The sequence below is a fragment of the Oncorhynchus kisutch genome, unplaced genomic scaffold (assembly GCF_002021735.2).
Source record: "Oncorhynchus kisutch isolate 150728-3 unplaced genomic scaffold, Okis_V2 scaffold3960, whole genome shotgun sequence".
NCBI classification, from domain to species: Eukaryota; Metazoa; Chordata; class Actinopteri; order Salmoniformes; family Salmonidae; genus Oncorhynchus; species Oncorhynchus kisutch.
The window spans coordinates 61,678-78,115 of NW_022265905.1; the positions used below are offsets into that span (position 1 = coordinate 61,678).

General features: G+C 46.9%; 1 protein-coding gene across 1 annotated transcript in view; it reads right to left on the bottom strand.

Moving 5' to 3' along the window:
- The window catches only part of LOC109887300 (amyloid-beta A4 precursor protein-binding family B member 2), a 39,178-nt gene that overhangs the window by 13,024 nt on the left and 9,716 nt on the right, over window positions 1-16,438 (bottom strand). The window contains exons 5-8 of the mRNA XM_031821309.1: window positions 14,616-14,752; window positions 9,272-9,277; window positions 7,087-7,201; window positions 1,085-1,187 (exon numbers count right to left, since the gene is read on the bottom strand). Of these exons, the coding sequence (XP_031677169.1) occupies window positions 1,085-1,187; window positions 7,087-7,201; window positions 9,272-9,277; window positions 14,616-14,752 (361 nt within the window). The remainder of the gene's footprint in view (window positions 1-1,084; window positions 1,188-7,086; window positions 7,202-9,271; window positions 9,278-14,615; window positions 14,753-16,438) is intronic.

The following is a 16,438-nucleotide window of genomic DNA, read 5'->3' on the forward strand; positions in this document are numbered from 1 at the left end:
TACAGTATATGTGGTACAGTATATGTGATACACTATACAGTATATGTGATACAGTATATGTGATACACTATACAGTATATGTGGTACAGTATATGTGATACAGTATATGTGGTACAGTATATGTGATACAGTATATGTGGTACAGTATATGTGATACAGTATATGTGGTACAGTATATGTGATACAGTATATGTGGTACAGTATATGTGATACACTATACAGTATATGTGATACAGTATATGTGGTACAGTATATGTGATACAGTATATGTGGTACAGTATATGTGATACACTATACAGTATATGTGATACAGTATATGTGATGCAGTATATGTGGTACAGTATATGTGATACAGTATATGTGGTACAGTATATGTGATACACTATACAGTATATGTGATACAGTATAAAGCAGAGTCGAGTAGTGCAGAGTACAGTACAGTAGAGCAGAGTACAGTAGAGTACAGTAGAGCAGAGCAGAGTACAGTAGAGTACAGTAGAGTAGATTACAGTACAGTAGAGTAGAGTACAGTAGAGTACAGTAGAGCAGAGTAGAGTAGAGTAGAGTAGATTACAGTAGAGCCGATTAGAGTAGATTACAGTAGAGCAGAGTAGAGTAGAGTAGATTACAGTAGAGCAAAGTAGATTACAGTAGAGCAGAGTAGATTACAGTAGAGCAGAGTAGATTCCAGTAGAATAGATTGTAGTAGAGTAGAGTACAGTAGAGCAGAGTAGATTACAGTAGAGTAGATTATAGTAGAGTAGACTACAGTAGAGCAGAGTAGAGTAGAGCAGAGTAGATTCCAGTAGAGCAGAGTAGAGTACAGTAGAGCAGAGTAGATTACAGTAGAGTAGAGTAGATTACAGTAGAGCAGAGTAGGTTACAGTAGAGTAGATTACAGTAGAGCAGAGTAGAGTACAGTAGAGCAGAGTAGATTACAGTAGAGCAGAGTAGAGCAGAGTAGATAACAGTAGAGTAGATTACAGTAGAGTAGATTACAGTAGAGCAGAGTAGATTACAGTAGAGTAGATTACAGTAGAGCAGAGTAGATTACAGTAGAGTAGATTACAGTAGAGTAGAGTACCTTGTAGTGGGAGGTCTAGTCCTGACTGCATTCTGTCGTGTAGAGACACGCCCCCTGACAACGCCCCTGATAACGCTTTAGCATGCTTACGCTCCGACATGATCTACAAATGAGAGGAGAGGAGACGAGAGGAGGGGAGAGGAGAAGAGAGGAGCAGAGAGGAGGGGAGAAGAGAGGAGGAGAGAAGGAGTAAATTAGCTAGAATAACCCAAGATAAATTTCTCTCTTGAAAGAGTGTCAAACTGTCTCGCCAAATCACCTGGGGAGTGACACTCCCCTCCCCTCTAAGTCTACTCTGCTCTGCACACACAGCTAACCAGGTCAGCCTCTCTCTTCTCCCTCTATCTCTCTCCCTCTATCTCTCTCTCCATCTCTCCGTCTCTCCCTCTATCTCTCTCTTTCTCTCCCCGTCTCTCTCGCTCTCTCTCTCCCCGTCTCTCCCGTCTCTACCTCTCTCTCTCTCTCTCTCTCTCCCTCTCTCAGTCACTCCCTCTCTCTCCGTCTCTCTCCGTCTCTCCCTCTCTCTCTCTCTCTCTCACTAAAATATATTCCTCTCTGCAACACACCAATAAATGATGGATAAACGTAGGTTTTGCCACTCTCTGCATTGCTCTCTCCCTCTTTCTCTCTCTCCCTCTCTCATTCCCCTCTCCATACATCCCTCTCTCTCGCTCTCTCCATCCCCCTCTCTCTCTGACACTAGACAGGGCCTAGGCCACTAGACAGGGACTAGGACACTAGACAGGGACTAGGACACTAGACAGGAACTAGGACACTAGACAGGAACTAGGACACTAGACAGGGACCAGGACACTAGACAGGGACTAGGACACTAGACAGGGACTAGGACACTAGACAGGAACCAGGACACTGGACAGGGACACTAGACAGGGACCAAGACACTAGACAGGGACACTAGACAGGGACGAGGACACTAGACAGGGACCAGGACACTAGACAGGGACACTAGACAGGGACCAGGACACTAGACAGGGACACTAGACAGGGACCAGGACACTAGACAGGGACCAGGACACTAGACAGGGACTAGGACACTAGACAGGGACTAGGACACTAGACAGGGACTAGGACACTAGACAGGGACTAGGACACTAGACAGGGACACTAGACAGGGACCAGGACACTAGACAGGGACACTAGACAGGGACTAGGAGACTAGACTAGTGGGTGGGGTTATATCCTTCCTGTTTGGCCCTGTCCGGGGGTGTCCTCGGATGGGGCCACAGTGTCTCCTGACCCCTCCTGTCTCAGCCTCCAGTATTTATGCTGCAGTAGTTTATGTGTCGGGGGGCTAGGGTCAGTTTGTTATATCTGGAGTAGTTCTCCTGTCCTATTCGGTGTCCTGTGTGAATCTAAGTGTGCGTTCTCTAATTCTCTCTTTCTCTCTCTCTCTCTCGGAGGACCTGAGCCCTAGGACCATGCCCCAGGACTACCTGACATGATGACTCCTTGCTGTCCCCAGTCCACCTGGCCGTGCTGCTGCTCCAGTTTCAACTGTTCTGCCTTATATTATTCGACCATGCTGGTCATTTATGAACATTTGAACATCTTGGTCATGTTCTGTTATAATCTCCACCCGGCACAGCCAGAAGAGGACTGGCCACCCCACATAGCCTGGTTCCTCTCTAGGTTTCTTCCTAGGTTTTGGCCTTCTAGGGAGTTTTTCCTAGCCACCGTGCTTCTACACCTGCATTGCTTGCTGTTTGGGGTTTTAGGCTGGGTTTCTGTACAGCACTTTGAGATATCAGCTGATGTATGAAGGGCTATATAAATACATTTGATTTGATTTGATTTAGACAGGGACTAGGACACTAGACAGGGACTAGGACACTAGACACGGGACTAGGACACTAGACAGGGACCAGGACACTAGACAGGGACACTAGACATGGACTAGGACACTAGACAGGGACTAGGACACTAGACATGGACTAGGACACTAGACAGGGACTAGGACACTAGACAGGGACTAGGACACTAGACAGGGACACTAGACATGGACTAGGACACTAGACAGGGACACTAGACATGGACTAGGACACTAGACAGGGACTAGGACACTAGACAGGGACACTAGACAGGGACTAGGACACTAGACAGGGACACTAGACAGGGACTAGGAGACTAGACAGGGACTAGGACACTAGACAGGGACTAGGACACTAGACAGGGACACTAGACAGGGACCAGGACACTAGACAGGGACACTAGACAGGGACTAGGAGACTAGACAGGGACTAGGACACTAGACAGGGACAGGGACTAGGACACTAGACAGGGACCAGGACACTAGACAGGGACACTAGACAGGGACTAGGAGACTAGACAGGGACTAGGACACTAGACAGGGACAGGGACTAGGACACTAGACAGGGACCAGGACACTAGACAGGGACACTAGACAGGGACTAGGACACTAGACAGGGACTAGGACACTAGACAGGGACGAGCTGGAACATAATTACAAATCATTTGTAGGACTGCAACCTTGACCGCAAGAAGTGTAAGGTATAGGTTGTAGAGTGTAGGGTATAGGTTTAGAGTGTAGGGTATAGGCTATAGGTTGTAGAGTGTGTCCTAGGCTGTAGGCTATAGGTTTTATAGTGTATGGTATAGGTTATAGAGTGTAGGGTATAGCGTGTAGGCTATAGGTTTGTAGGGTATAGAGTTGTAGGCTATAGGTTGTAGGGTATAGAGTGTAGGTTATAGGTTGTAGGGTATAGAGTGTAGGGTATAGGCTATAGGTTGTAGGGTATAGGCTATAGGTTGTAGGGTATAGGGTGTAGGGTATAGGCTATAGGTTTGTAGGGTATAGAGTGTAGGGCTATAGGTTGTAGGGTATAGAGTGTAGGCTATAGGTTGTAGGGTATAGAGTGTAGGCTATAGTTGTGGGGTATAGAGTGTAGGCTATAGTGTTGTAGGGTATAGGGTTTTAGGGTATAGGATATAGGTTGGTAGGGTATAGGATATAGGCTGTAGGGTATAGGGTTATAGGATATAGGTTATAGGTTGTAGGGTATAGGATATAGGCTATAGGTTGTAGGGTATAGGGTCGTCGGCTATAGGTTGTAGGGTGTAGGGTACAGGGTGTAGGGTAGAGGGTTGTAGGGTTATAGGGTGTAGGGTGTAGGGTATAGGCTATAGGTGTAGGGTATAGGGTGTAGGTATAGGCTATAGGTTTAGGGTATAGAGTGTTGGCTATAGGTTGAAGGGTTTAGGGTATAGGATATAGGTTGTAGGGTATAGAGTGTAGGCTATAGGTTGTAGGGTATAGAGGTAGGTATAGGGTTTAGGGTATAGGCTATAGGTTGTAGGGTATAGGGTGTAGGTATAGGCTATAGGTTTAGGGTATTAGAGTGTTGGCTATCGGTTGTAGGGTATAAAGTGTAGGGTATGGTTTAGGGTATAGGGTGTAGGCTATAGGTTAAAGGGTTTAGGGTATAGGATATAGGTTATAGGTTGTAGGGTATAGAGTGTAGGCTATAGGTTGTAGGGTATAGGGTTTAGGGGTATAGGCTATAGGTTGTAGGGTATAGCGTGTAGGGTATAGGCTATAGGGTTTAGGGTATAGAGTGTAGGCTATAGGTTGTAGGGTATAGAGTGTAAGCTATAAGGTTGTAGGGTATAGAGTGTAGGCTATAGGTTGTGGGGTATAGAGTGTAGGCTATAGGTTGTAGGGTATAGGGTTTAGGGTATAGGATATAGGTTGGTAGGGTTAGGATATAGGTTGTAGGGTATAGGATATAGGCTGTAGGGTTTAGGGTGTAGGCTATAGTGTTAGGGTAGAGAGTGTAGGCTATAGGTGTAGGGTATAGAGTGTAGGCTATAGGTTGTAGGGTATAGGGGTTAGGGTATAGGATATAGGTTGTAGGGTATAGGATATAGGCTGTAGGGTATAGGGTATAGGATATAGGTTATAGGTTGTAGGGTATAGGATATAGGCTATAGGTTGTAGGGTATAGGGTGTCGGCTATAGGTTGTAGGGTGTAGGTACAGGGTGTAGGGTAGAGGGTGTAGGGTATAGGGTGTAGGGTATAGGGTGTAGGGTATAGGCTATAGGTTGTAGGGTATAGGGTGTAGGGTATAGGCTATAGGTTTAGGGTATAGAGTGTTGGCTATAGGTTGAAGGGTTTAGGATATAGGTTGTAGGGTATAGAGTGTAGGGTATAGGGTTTAGGGTATAGGCTATAGGTTGTAGGGTATAGGGTGTAGGGTATAGGCTATAGGTTTAGGGTATAGAGTGTTGGCTATAGGTTGTAGGGTATAAAGTGTAGGGTATAGGTTTAGGGTATAGGGTGTAGGCTATAGGTTAAAGGGTTTAGGGTATAGGATATAGGTTATAGGTTGTAGGGTATAGAGTGTAGGCTATAGGTTGTAGGGTATAGGTTTAGGGTATAGGCTCTAGGTTGTAGGGTATAGCGTGTAGGGTATAGGCTATAGGTTTAGGGTATAGAGTGTAGGCTATAGGTTGTAGGGTATAGAGTGTAAGCTATAGGTTGTAGGGTATAGAGTGTAGGCTATAGGTTGTGGGGTATAGAGTGTAGGCTATAGGTTGTAGGGTATAGGGTTTAGGGTATAGGATATAGGTTGTAGGGTATAGGATATAGGTGTAGGGTATAGGATATAGGCTGTAGGGTATAGGGTATAGGATATAGGTTATAGGTTGTAGGGTATAGGATATAGGCTATAGGTTGTCGGCTATAGGTTGTAGGGTGTAGGTACAGGGTGTAGGGTAGAGGGTGTAGGGTATAGGGTGTAGGGTGTAGGGTATAGGGTGTAGGGTATAGGCTATAGGTTGTAGGGTATAGGGTGTAGGGTATAGGCTATAGGTTTAGGGTATAGAGTGTTGGCTATAGGTTGAAGGGGTGTAGGGTATAGGATATAGGTTGTAGGGTATAGAGTGTAGGCTATAGGTTGTAGGGTATAGAGTGTAGGCTATAGGTGTAGGGTATAAAGTGTAGGGTATAGGTTTAGGGTATAGGGTGTAGGCTATAGGTTAAAGGGTTTAGGGTATAGGATATAGGTTATAGGTTGTAGGGTATAGAGTGTAGGCTATAGGTTGTAGGGTATAGGGTTTAGGGTATAGGATATAGGTTATAGGTTTGTAGGGTATAGAGTGTAGGGCTATAGGTTGTAGGGTATAGGGTTAGGGTATAGGATATAGGTATCGGTTGTAGGGTAGAGTGAGTATGGTAAAGGGAGTAGGGGTACAGGTATAGGGTATAGGGTGCAGGGTATGGGGTGTACGGGGTACATGGTGTAGGGTACAGGGTATAGGTGGTAGGCTACGGGGTATAGGGTGTAGGGTACAGGTTGTAGGGGATATTGTCTATTGTATAGGGTTGTAGGGTACGTGTGTAGGGTATCGGTACAAGGAGTAGGGTATAGGGTACAAGGAGTAGGGTATAGGGTACAGGGTATGGGGTGTGTAGGGTAAAGGGTGTAGGGTACAGGGTATAGGGTACAGGGTATAGGGCTTTAGCCGGCGTGTGGGTATAGGGTACAGGGTGTATAGTTTAGGCTACAGGGTATAGGGTACAGGGAGTAGGGTGTAGGTTACTCACCCTAGAGCAGATGAGGTGGAGGCTGGTAGCGATGGCTTTAGCTGGCGTGTTGGGTACAGGGAGTAGGGTTTAGGGTGTATAGTATAGGGTGGCTTTAGGGTACAGGGTATAGGGTACAGGGAGTAGGGTGTAGGTTACTCACCCTAGAGCAGATGAGGTGGAGGCTGGTATTGATGGCTTTAGGGTACAGGGTATAGGGTACAGGGTGTATAGTATAGGGTACAGGGTATAGGGTACAGGGAGTAGGGTGTAGGTTACTCACCCTAGAGCAGATGAGGTGGAGGCTGGTAGCGATGGCTTTAGCTGGCGTGTTGGGTACAGGGAGTAGGGTTCAGGGTGTATAGTATAGGGTGGCTTTAGGTACAGGGTATAGGGTACAGGGAGTAGGGTACAGGGAGTAGGGTGTAGGTTGCTCACCCTAGAGCAGATGAGGTGGAGGCTGGTAGCGATGGCTTTAGCTGGAGTGTCACAACGGAACACATGACACTTCAGAATCCTGGTGTTCTTATCCCTCGCTACGTACGCAAAGTCCCTGGGGAGGAGAGGAGAGGGTTAACAGAGAAGGAGAGGAGAGGGTTAACAGAGGAGGAGAGGAGAGGGTTAACAGAGGAGGAGAGGAGAGGGTTAACAGAGGAGGAGAGGAGAGGATTAACAGAGGAGGAGAGGAGAGGGTTAACAGAGGAGGAGAGGAGAGGGTTAACAGAGGAGGAGAGGAGAGGGTTTAACAGAGGAGGAGAGGAGAGGGTTGACCGAAGAGGAGAGGAGAGGGTTGACAGAGGAGGAGAGGAGAGGGTTAACAGAGGAGGGAGGAGAGGGTTGACAGAGTAGGAGAGGAGAGGGTTACCAGAGGAGGAGAGGAGAGGGTTAACAGAGGAGGAGAGGGTTAACAGAGGAGGAGAGGAGAGGGTTTAACAGAGGAGGAGAGGAGAGGGTTAACAGAGGAGGAGAGGAGAGGGTTGACAGAGGAGAGAGGAGAGGGTTAACAGAGGAGGAGAGGAGAGGGTTGACAGAGTAGGAGAGGAGAGGGTTACAGAGGAGGAGAGGGTTAAGAGGAGGAGAGGGTTAACAGAGGAGCGAGTGGAGAGGGTTAACAGAGGAGAGGAGAGGGTTAACAGAGGAGGAGGAGGAGAGGGTTAACAGAGGAGGAGAGGAAGAGGGTTAACAGAGGAGAGGCAGAGGGTTAACAGAGGAGGAGAGGGTTAACAGAGGAGGAGTGGAGAGGGTTGACGAGGAGGAGAGGAGAGGGTTAACAGAGGAGGAGAGGAGAGGGTTAACAGAGGAGGAGAGGAGAGAGGGTTAACAGAGGAGGAGAGGGTTAACAGAGGAGGAGAGGAGAGGGTTAACAGAGGAGGAGAGGGTTAACAGAGGAGGAGAGGAGAGGGTTAACAGAGGAGGAGAGGGTTAACAGAGGAGGAGAGGAGAGGGTTAACAGAGGAGGAGAGGAGAGGGTTAACAGAGGAGGAGAGGAGAGGGTTAACAGAGGAGGAGAGGAGAGGGTTAACAGAGGAGGAGAGGAGAGGTTTAACAGAGGAGGAGAGGAGAGGGTTAACAGAGGAGGATGAGGGTTACAGAGGAGGAGAGGGTTAACAGAGGAGGAGAGGGTTAACAGAGGAGAGGAGAGGGGTTAACAGAGGAGGAGAGGAGAGGGTTAACCAGAGGAGGGAGAGGAGAGAGGGTTAACAGAGGAGTAGAGGAGAGGGTTAACAGAGGAGGAGAGGAGAGGGTATACACAGAGGAGGAGAGGAGAGAGTTAACAACTGGTAAAACACCTGAAGACCGTAGGCTGAGGAATTAAAACAATAACCAGAACATCAGAGGAAGAGGAGAGGAGAGAGGAGAGGAGAGGAGAGGAGAGGAGAGGAGGAGGAGAGGAGAGGAGAGGAGAGGAGAGGAGAGGAGAGGAGAGGAGAGGAGAGGAGGAGAAGGATAGGGGGAGAGGAGGAGGAGGGGAGGAGAAGGATAGGGGGAGAGGAGGAGGAGAGGAGGAGAAGGATAGGGGAGAGGAGAGGAGAAGGATAGGGGGAGAGGAGGAGGAGAGGAGAAGGACAGGGAGAAAGGAGAGGAGAAGGATAGGGAGAGAGGAGGAGGAGAGGAGAAGGATGGGAGAGAGGAGGAGGAGAGGAGAAGGATAGGCGAGACGAGGAGGAGAAGGATAGGGGGATAGGAGGAGGAGGATAGGGGGATAGGAGGAGAGGAGGAGGATAGGGGAGATGAGGAGGAGAGGAGGAGAAGGATAGGGGAGAGGAGAGGAGAGGAGGAGAAGGATAGGGGGAGACGAGGAGGAGAGGAGGAGAAGGATAGGGGAGAGGAGGAGGAGAGGAGGAGAAGGATAGGGGAGACGGGAGGAGAGGAGGAGAAGGATAGGGGGAGAGGAGGAGAGGAGAAGGATGGGGAGGGGAGGAGGAGAGGAGGAGAAGGAGAAGGAGAGAGGAGAAGGATAGGGGGAGAGGAGAGGGAGAGGAGAAGGATAGGGGAGAGGAGGAGGAGAGGAGGAGAAGGATAGGGGAGAGGAGAAGGATAGGGGGCGAGGAGAGAGGAGAAGGATAGGGGGATAGGAGGAGGAGAGGAGGGGAAGGATAGGGGAGAACAAGAACATGTTTACCTCTCTCTGAGTCCAGGGAAGCAAGGGAGGAGAGGAGGAGTTAGTTAAAGAGAGGTGGGGGAGAGGAGGAGAGGAGGAGAGGAGAAGAGGAGGAGAGGAGATGAGCAGAGGAGGAAGAGAGGAATAGAGGAGACGAGGAGAGGAGACGAGGAGAGGAGGAGAGGAGTAAAGGAGACGAGCAGAGGAGAGGAGAGGAGGAGGAGAGGGGGAGGAGGAGAGGAGAGGAGTAGAGGAATAGAGGAAACGAGGAGAGGAGAAAAACACAACATCTCAGCAATACCTCCTGCTGAGGAACAAGGACTACATCTACTACCACAACACACCTCCTGCTGAGGAACAAGGACTACATCTACTACCACACAAGACCTCCTGCTAGGAAGAACAAGGATTACATCTACAACCACACAACACCTCCTGCTGAGGAACAAGGATTACATCTACTACCACACAACACCTCCTGATAGGGTACAAGGATTACATCTACTACCACACAACACCTCCTGCTGAGGAACAAGGATTACATCTACTACCACACAACACCTCCTGCTAGGAGGAACAAGGATTATAACTACTACCACACAAGACCTCCTGATAGGAAGAACAAGGATTACATCTACTACCACACAACACCTCCTGCTGAGGAACAAGGATTACATCTACTACCACACAACACCTCCTGATAGGGTACAAGGATTACATCTACTACCACACAACACCTCCTGCTGAGGAACAAGGATTACATCTACTACCACACAACACCTCCTGCTAGGAGGAACAAGGATTACAACTACTACCACACAAGACCTCCTGATAGGAGGAACAAGGATTACATCTACTACCACACAACACCTCCTGATGAGGAACAATGATTACATCTACTACCACACAACACCTCCTGCTGAGGAACAAGGATTACATCTACTACCACACAACACCTCCTGATAGGGAACAAGGATTACATCTACTACCACACAACACCTCCTGCTAGGAGGAACAAGGATTACATCTACTACCACACAACACCTCCTGCTGAGCAACAAGGATTACATCTACTACCACACAACACCTCCTGCTGAGGAACAAGGATTACATCTACTACCACACAACACCTCCTGCTGAGGAACAAGGGTTACATCTACTACCACACAACACCTCCTGCTGAGGAACAAGGATTACATCTACTACCACACAAGACCTCCTGATAGGAGGAACAAGGGTTACATCTACTACCACACAACACCTCCTGATAGGAGGAACAAGGATTACATCTACTACCACACAACACCTCCTGCTGAGGAACAAGGATTACATCTACTACCACACAACACCTCCTGATAGGGAACAAGGATTACATCTACTACCACACAACACCTCCTGCTAGGAGGAACAAGGATTACATCTACTACCACACAACACCTCCTGCTGGGCAACAAGGATTACATCTACTACCACACAACACCTCCTGCTGAGGAACAAGGATTACATCTACTACCACAGAACACCTCCTGCTGAGGAACAAGGGTTACCTCTACTACCACACAACACCTCCTGCTGAGGAACAAGGATTACATCTACTACCACACAAGACCTCCTGATAGGAGGAACAAGGGTTACATCTACTACCACACAACACCTCCTGATAGGAGGAACAAGGATTACATCTACTACCACACAACACCTCCTGCTGAGGAACAAGGATTACATCTACTACCACACAACACCTCCTGCTAGAAGGAACAAGGATTACATCTACTACCAGACAACACCTCCTGCTAGGAGGAACAAGGATTACATCTACTACCACACAAGACCTCCTAATAGGAGGAACAAGGATTACATCTACTACCACACAACACCTCCTGCTAGGAGGAACAAGGATTACATCTACTACCGCCACAAGACCTCCTGCTGAGGAACAAGGCCTACATCTACTACCACACAACACCTCCTGCTGAGGAGAAACAAGGATTACATCTACTACCACACAACACCTCCTGCTAGGAGGAACAAGAATTGCATCTACTGCCACACAACACCTCCTGCTGAGGAACAAGGATTACATCTACTACCACACAACACCTCCTAGGAGGAACAAGGATTACATCTACTACCACACAACACCTCCTGCTGAGGAACAAGGGTTACATCTACTACCACACACCACCTCCTGCTAGGAGGAACAAGGATTACATCTACTACCACACAATACCTCCTGCTGAGGAACAAGGATTACATCTACTACCACACAACACCTCCTGCTGAGGAACAAGGATTACATCTACTACCACACAACACCTCCTGCTGAGGAACAAGGGTTACATCTACTACCACACAACACCTCCTGCTGAGGAACAAGGATTACATCTACTACCACACAACACCTCCTGCTGAGGAACAAGGATTACATCTACTACCACACAAGACCTCCTGCTGAGGAACAAGGGTTACATCTACTACCACACAACTCCTCCTGCTGAGGAACAAGGATTATATCTACTACCACACAACACCTCCTGCTAGGAGGAACAAGGATTACATCTACTACCACACAACACCTCCTGATAGGGAACAAGGATTACAGCTACTACCACACAAGACCTCCTGCTGAGGAACAAGGATTACATCTACTACCACACACCACCTCCTGCTGAGGAACAAGGATTACATCTACTACCACACAAGACCTCCTGCTGAGGAACAAGGATTACATCTACTACCACACAACACCTCCTGATAGGAGGAACAAGGATTACATCTACTACCACACAAGACCTCCTGCTGAGGAACAAGGCCTACATCTACTACCACACAACACCTCCTGCTGAGGAGAAACAAGGATTACATCTACTACCACACAACACCTCCTGCTAGGAGGAACAAGAATTACATCTACTGCCACACAACACCTCCTGCTGAGGAACAAGGATTACATCTACTACCACACAACACCTCCTGCTGAGGAACAAGGATTACATCTACTACCACACAACACCTCCTGCTGAGGAACAAGGATTACATCTACTACCACACAACACCTCCTGCTGAGGAACAAGGATTACACCTACTACCACACAACACCTCCTGCTGAGGAACAAGGATTACATCTACTACCACACAACACCTCCTGCTGAGGAACAAGGATTACATCTACTACCACACAACACCTCCTGCTGAGGAACAAGGATTACATCTACTACCACACAACACCTCCTGCTAGGAGGAACAAGGATTACATCTACTACCACACAACACCTCCTGCTGAGGAACAAGGGTTACATCTACTACCACACAACACCTCCTGCTAGGAGGAACAAGGATTACATCTACTACCACACAACACATCCTGCTGAGGAACAAGGATTACATCTACTACCACACAACACCTCCTGCTGAGGAACAAGGATTACATCTACTACCACACAACACCTCCTGCTAGGAGGAACAAGGATTACATCTACTACCACACAACACCTCCTGATAGGGAACAAGGATTACATCTACTACCACACAACACCTCCTGCTGAGGAACCAGGATTACATCTACTACCACACAACACCTCCTGATAGGGAACAAGGATTACATCTACTACCACACAACACCTCCTGCTGAGGAACAAGGATTACATCTACTACCACACAACACCTCCTGATAGGGAACAAGGATTACATCTACTACCACACAAGACCTCCTAATAGAAGGAACAAGGATTACATCTACTACCACACAAGACCTCCTAATAGGAGGAACAAGGATTACATCTACTACCACACAAGACCTCCTAATAGGAGGAACAAGGATTACATCTACTACCACACAACACCTCCTGCTGAGGAACAAGGATTACATCTACTACCACACAAGACCTCCTGCTGAGGAACAAGGATTACATCTACTACCACACAACACCTCCTGATAGGAGGAACAAGGATTACATCTACTACCACACAACACCTCCTGCTGAGGAACAAGGGTTACATCTACTACCACACAACACCTCCTGCTGAGGAACAAGGATTACATCTACTACCACACAACACCTCCTGATAGGAGGAACAAGGATTACATCTACTACCACACAAGACCTCCTGCTGAGGAGAAACAAGGATTACATCTACTACCACACAACACCTCCTGCTAGGAGGAACAAGAATTACATCTACTGCCACACAACACCTCCTGCTAGGAGGAACAAGGATTACATATACTACCACACAACACCTCCTGCTGAGGAACAAGGGTTACATCTACTACCACACAACACCTCCTGCTAGGAGGAACAAGGATTACATCTACTACCACACAACACCTCCTGCTAGGAGGAACAAGGATTACATCTACTACCACACAACACCTCCTGCTGGGGAACAAGGGTTACATCTACTACCACACAACACCTCCTGCTGAGGAACAAGGATTACATCTACTACCACACAACACCTCCTGCTGAGGAACAAGGATTACATCTACTACCACACAACACCTCCTGCTGAGGAACAAGGATTACATCTACTCCCACACAACACCTCCTGATAGGGTACAAGGATTACATCTACTACCACACAACACCTCCTGCTGAGGAACAAGGATTACATCTACTACCACACAACACCTCCTGATAGGGAACACGGATTACATCTACTACCACACAACACCTCCTGCTGAGGAACAAGGATTACATCTACTACCACACAACACCTCCTGATAGGGAACAAGGATTACATCTACTACCACACAACACCTCCTGCTGAGGAACAAGGATTACATCTACTACCACACAATACCTCCTGCTAGGAGGAACAAGGATTACATCTACTACCACACAACACCTCCTGCTGAGGAACAAGGGTTACATCTACTACCACACAAGACCTCCTAATAGGAGGAACAAGGATTACATCTACTACCACACAAGACCTCCTAATAGGAGGAACAAGGATTACATCTACTACCACACAACACCTCCTGCTAGGAGGAACAAGGATTACATCTACTACCACACAACACCTCCTGATAGGAGGAACAAGGATTACATCTACTACCACACAACACCTCCTGCTGAGGAACAAGGGTTACATCTACTACCACACAACACCTCCTGCTGAGGAACAAGGATTACATCTACTACCACACAACACCTCCTGCTGAGGAACAAGGATTACATCTACTACTTGGGTAATCTTTCATCAATCAATCACTCCTCTTCTCTTTCCTGTCATCCCCCTCTCCCAATTAATTACTCTGACCTTTGTGTGTGTGTGTGTGTGTGTGTGTGTGTGTGTGTGTGTGTGTGTGTGTGTGTGTGTGTGTGTGTGTGTGTGTGTGTGTTTTGTCATGGTGACTCACCTGACATTGTCACGGCCGACCCCCCAGACACGAATGCTTGCTATTGGCTGAGAATGAAGCACGTTGCCAAGACAACGGTCCGTAGGATCAACCAGGTTCAACATGTTGTTCACCAGAACCAGATACATGTCCTGACCCTGCACGCACACACACACACACATACATACACACACACACACACACACATTAATCCTTGATATTGGTCTGAATGGCCGTAGATTAAAGTAACAGTTTGGACACACCTCCTCATTCAAGGGTTTTAGACACGCCTACTCATTAGATTAAAGTAACAGTTTGGACACACCTACTCATTCCAGGGTTTTAGACACGCCTACTCATTAGATTAAAGTAACAGTTTGGACACACCTACTCATTCAAGGGTTTTAGACACGCCTACTCATTAGATTAAAGTAACAGTTTGGACACGCCTACTCATTAGATTAAAGTAACAGTTTGGACACACCTACTCATTCAAGGGTTTTAGACACGCCTACTCATTAGATTAAAGTAACAGTTTGGACACACCTACTCATTCCAGGGTTTTAGACACGCCTACTCATTAGATTAAAGTAACAGTTTGGACACACCTACTCATTCAAGGGTTTTAGACACGCCTACTCATTAGATTAAAGTAACAGTTTGGACACGCCTACTCATTCAAGGGTTTTAGACACGCCTACTCATTCAAGGGTTTTAGACACGCCTACTCATTAGATTAAAGTAACAGTTTGGACACACCTACTCATTCCAGGGTTTTAGACACGCCTACTCATTCCAGGGTTTTAGACACGCCTACTCATTAGATTAAAGTAACAGTTTGGACACACCTACTCATTCCAGGGTTTTAGACACGCCTACTCATTAGATTAAAGTAACAGTTTAGACACGCCTACTCATTAGATTAAAGTAACAGTTTGGACACGCCTACTCATTAGATTAAAGTAACAGTTTAGACACGCCTACTCATTAGATTAAAGTAACAGTTTAGACACGCCTACTCATTAGATTAAAGTAACAGTTTGGACACACCTACTCATTCCAGGGTTTTAGACACGCCTACTCATTAGATTAAAGTAACAGTTTGGACACACCTACTCATTCCAGGGTTTTAGACACGCCTACTCATTAGATTAAAGTAACAGTTTGGACACGCCTACTCATTCCAGGGTTTTAGACACGCCTACTCATTAGATTAAAGTAACAGTTTGGACACACCTACTCATTCAAGGGTTTTATACACGCCTACTCATTCAAGGGTTTTAGACACGCCTACTCATTAGATTAAAGTAACAGTTTGGACACGCCTACTCATTAGATTAAAGTAACAGTTTGGACACACCTACTCATTCAAGGGTTTTAGACACGCCTACTCATTCCAGGGTTTTAGACACGCCTACTCATTAGATTAAAGTAACAGTTTGGACACACCTACTCATTAGATTAAAGTAACAGTTTGGACACACCTACTCATTCCAGGGTTTTAGACACGCCTACTCATTAGATTAAAGTAACAGTTTGGACACACCTACTCATTCCAGGGTTTTAGACACGCCTACTCATTAGATTAAATTAACAGTTTGGACACGCCTACTCATTAGATTAAAGTAACAGTTTGGACACACCTACTCATTCCAGGGTTTTAGACACGCCTACTCATTAGATTAAAGTAACAGTTTGGACACACCTACTCATTCCAGGGTTTTAGACACGCCTACTCATTAGATTAAAGTAACAGTTTGGACACGCCTACTCATTAGATTAAAGTAACAGTTTGGACACGCCTACTCATTAGATTAAAGTAACAGTTTGGACACACCTACTCA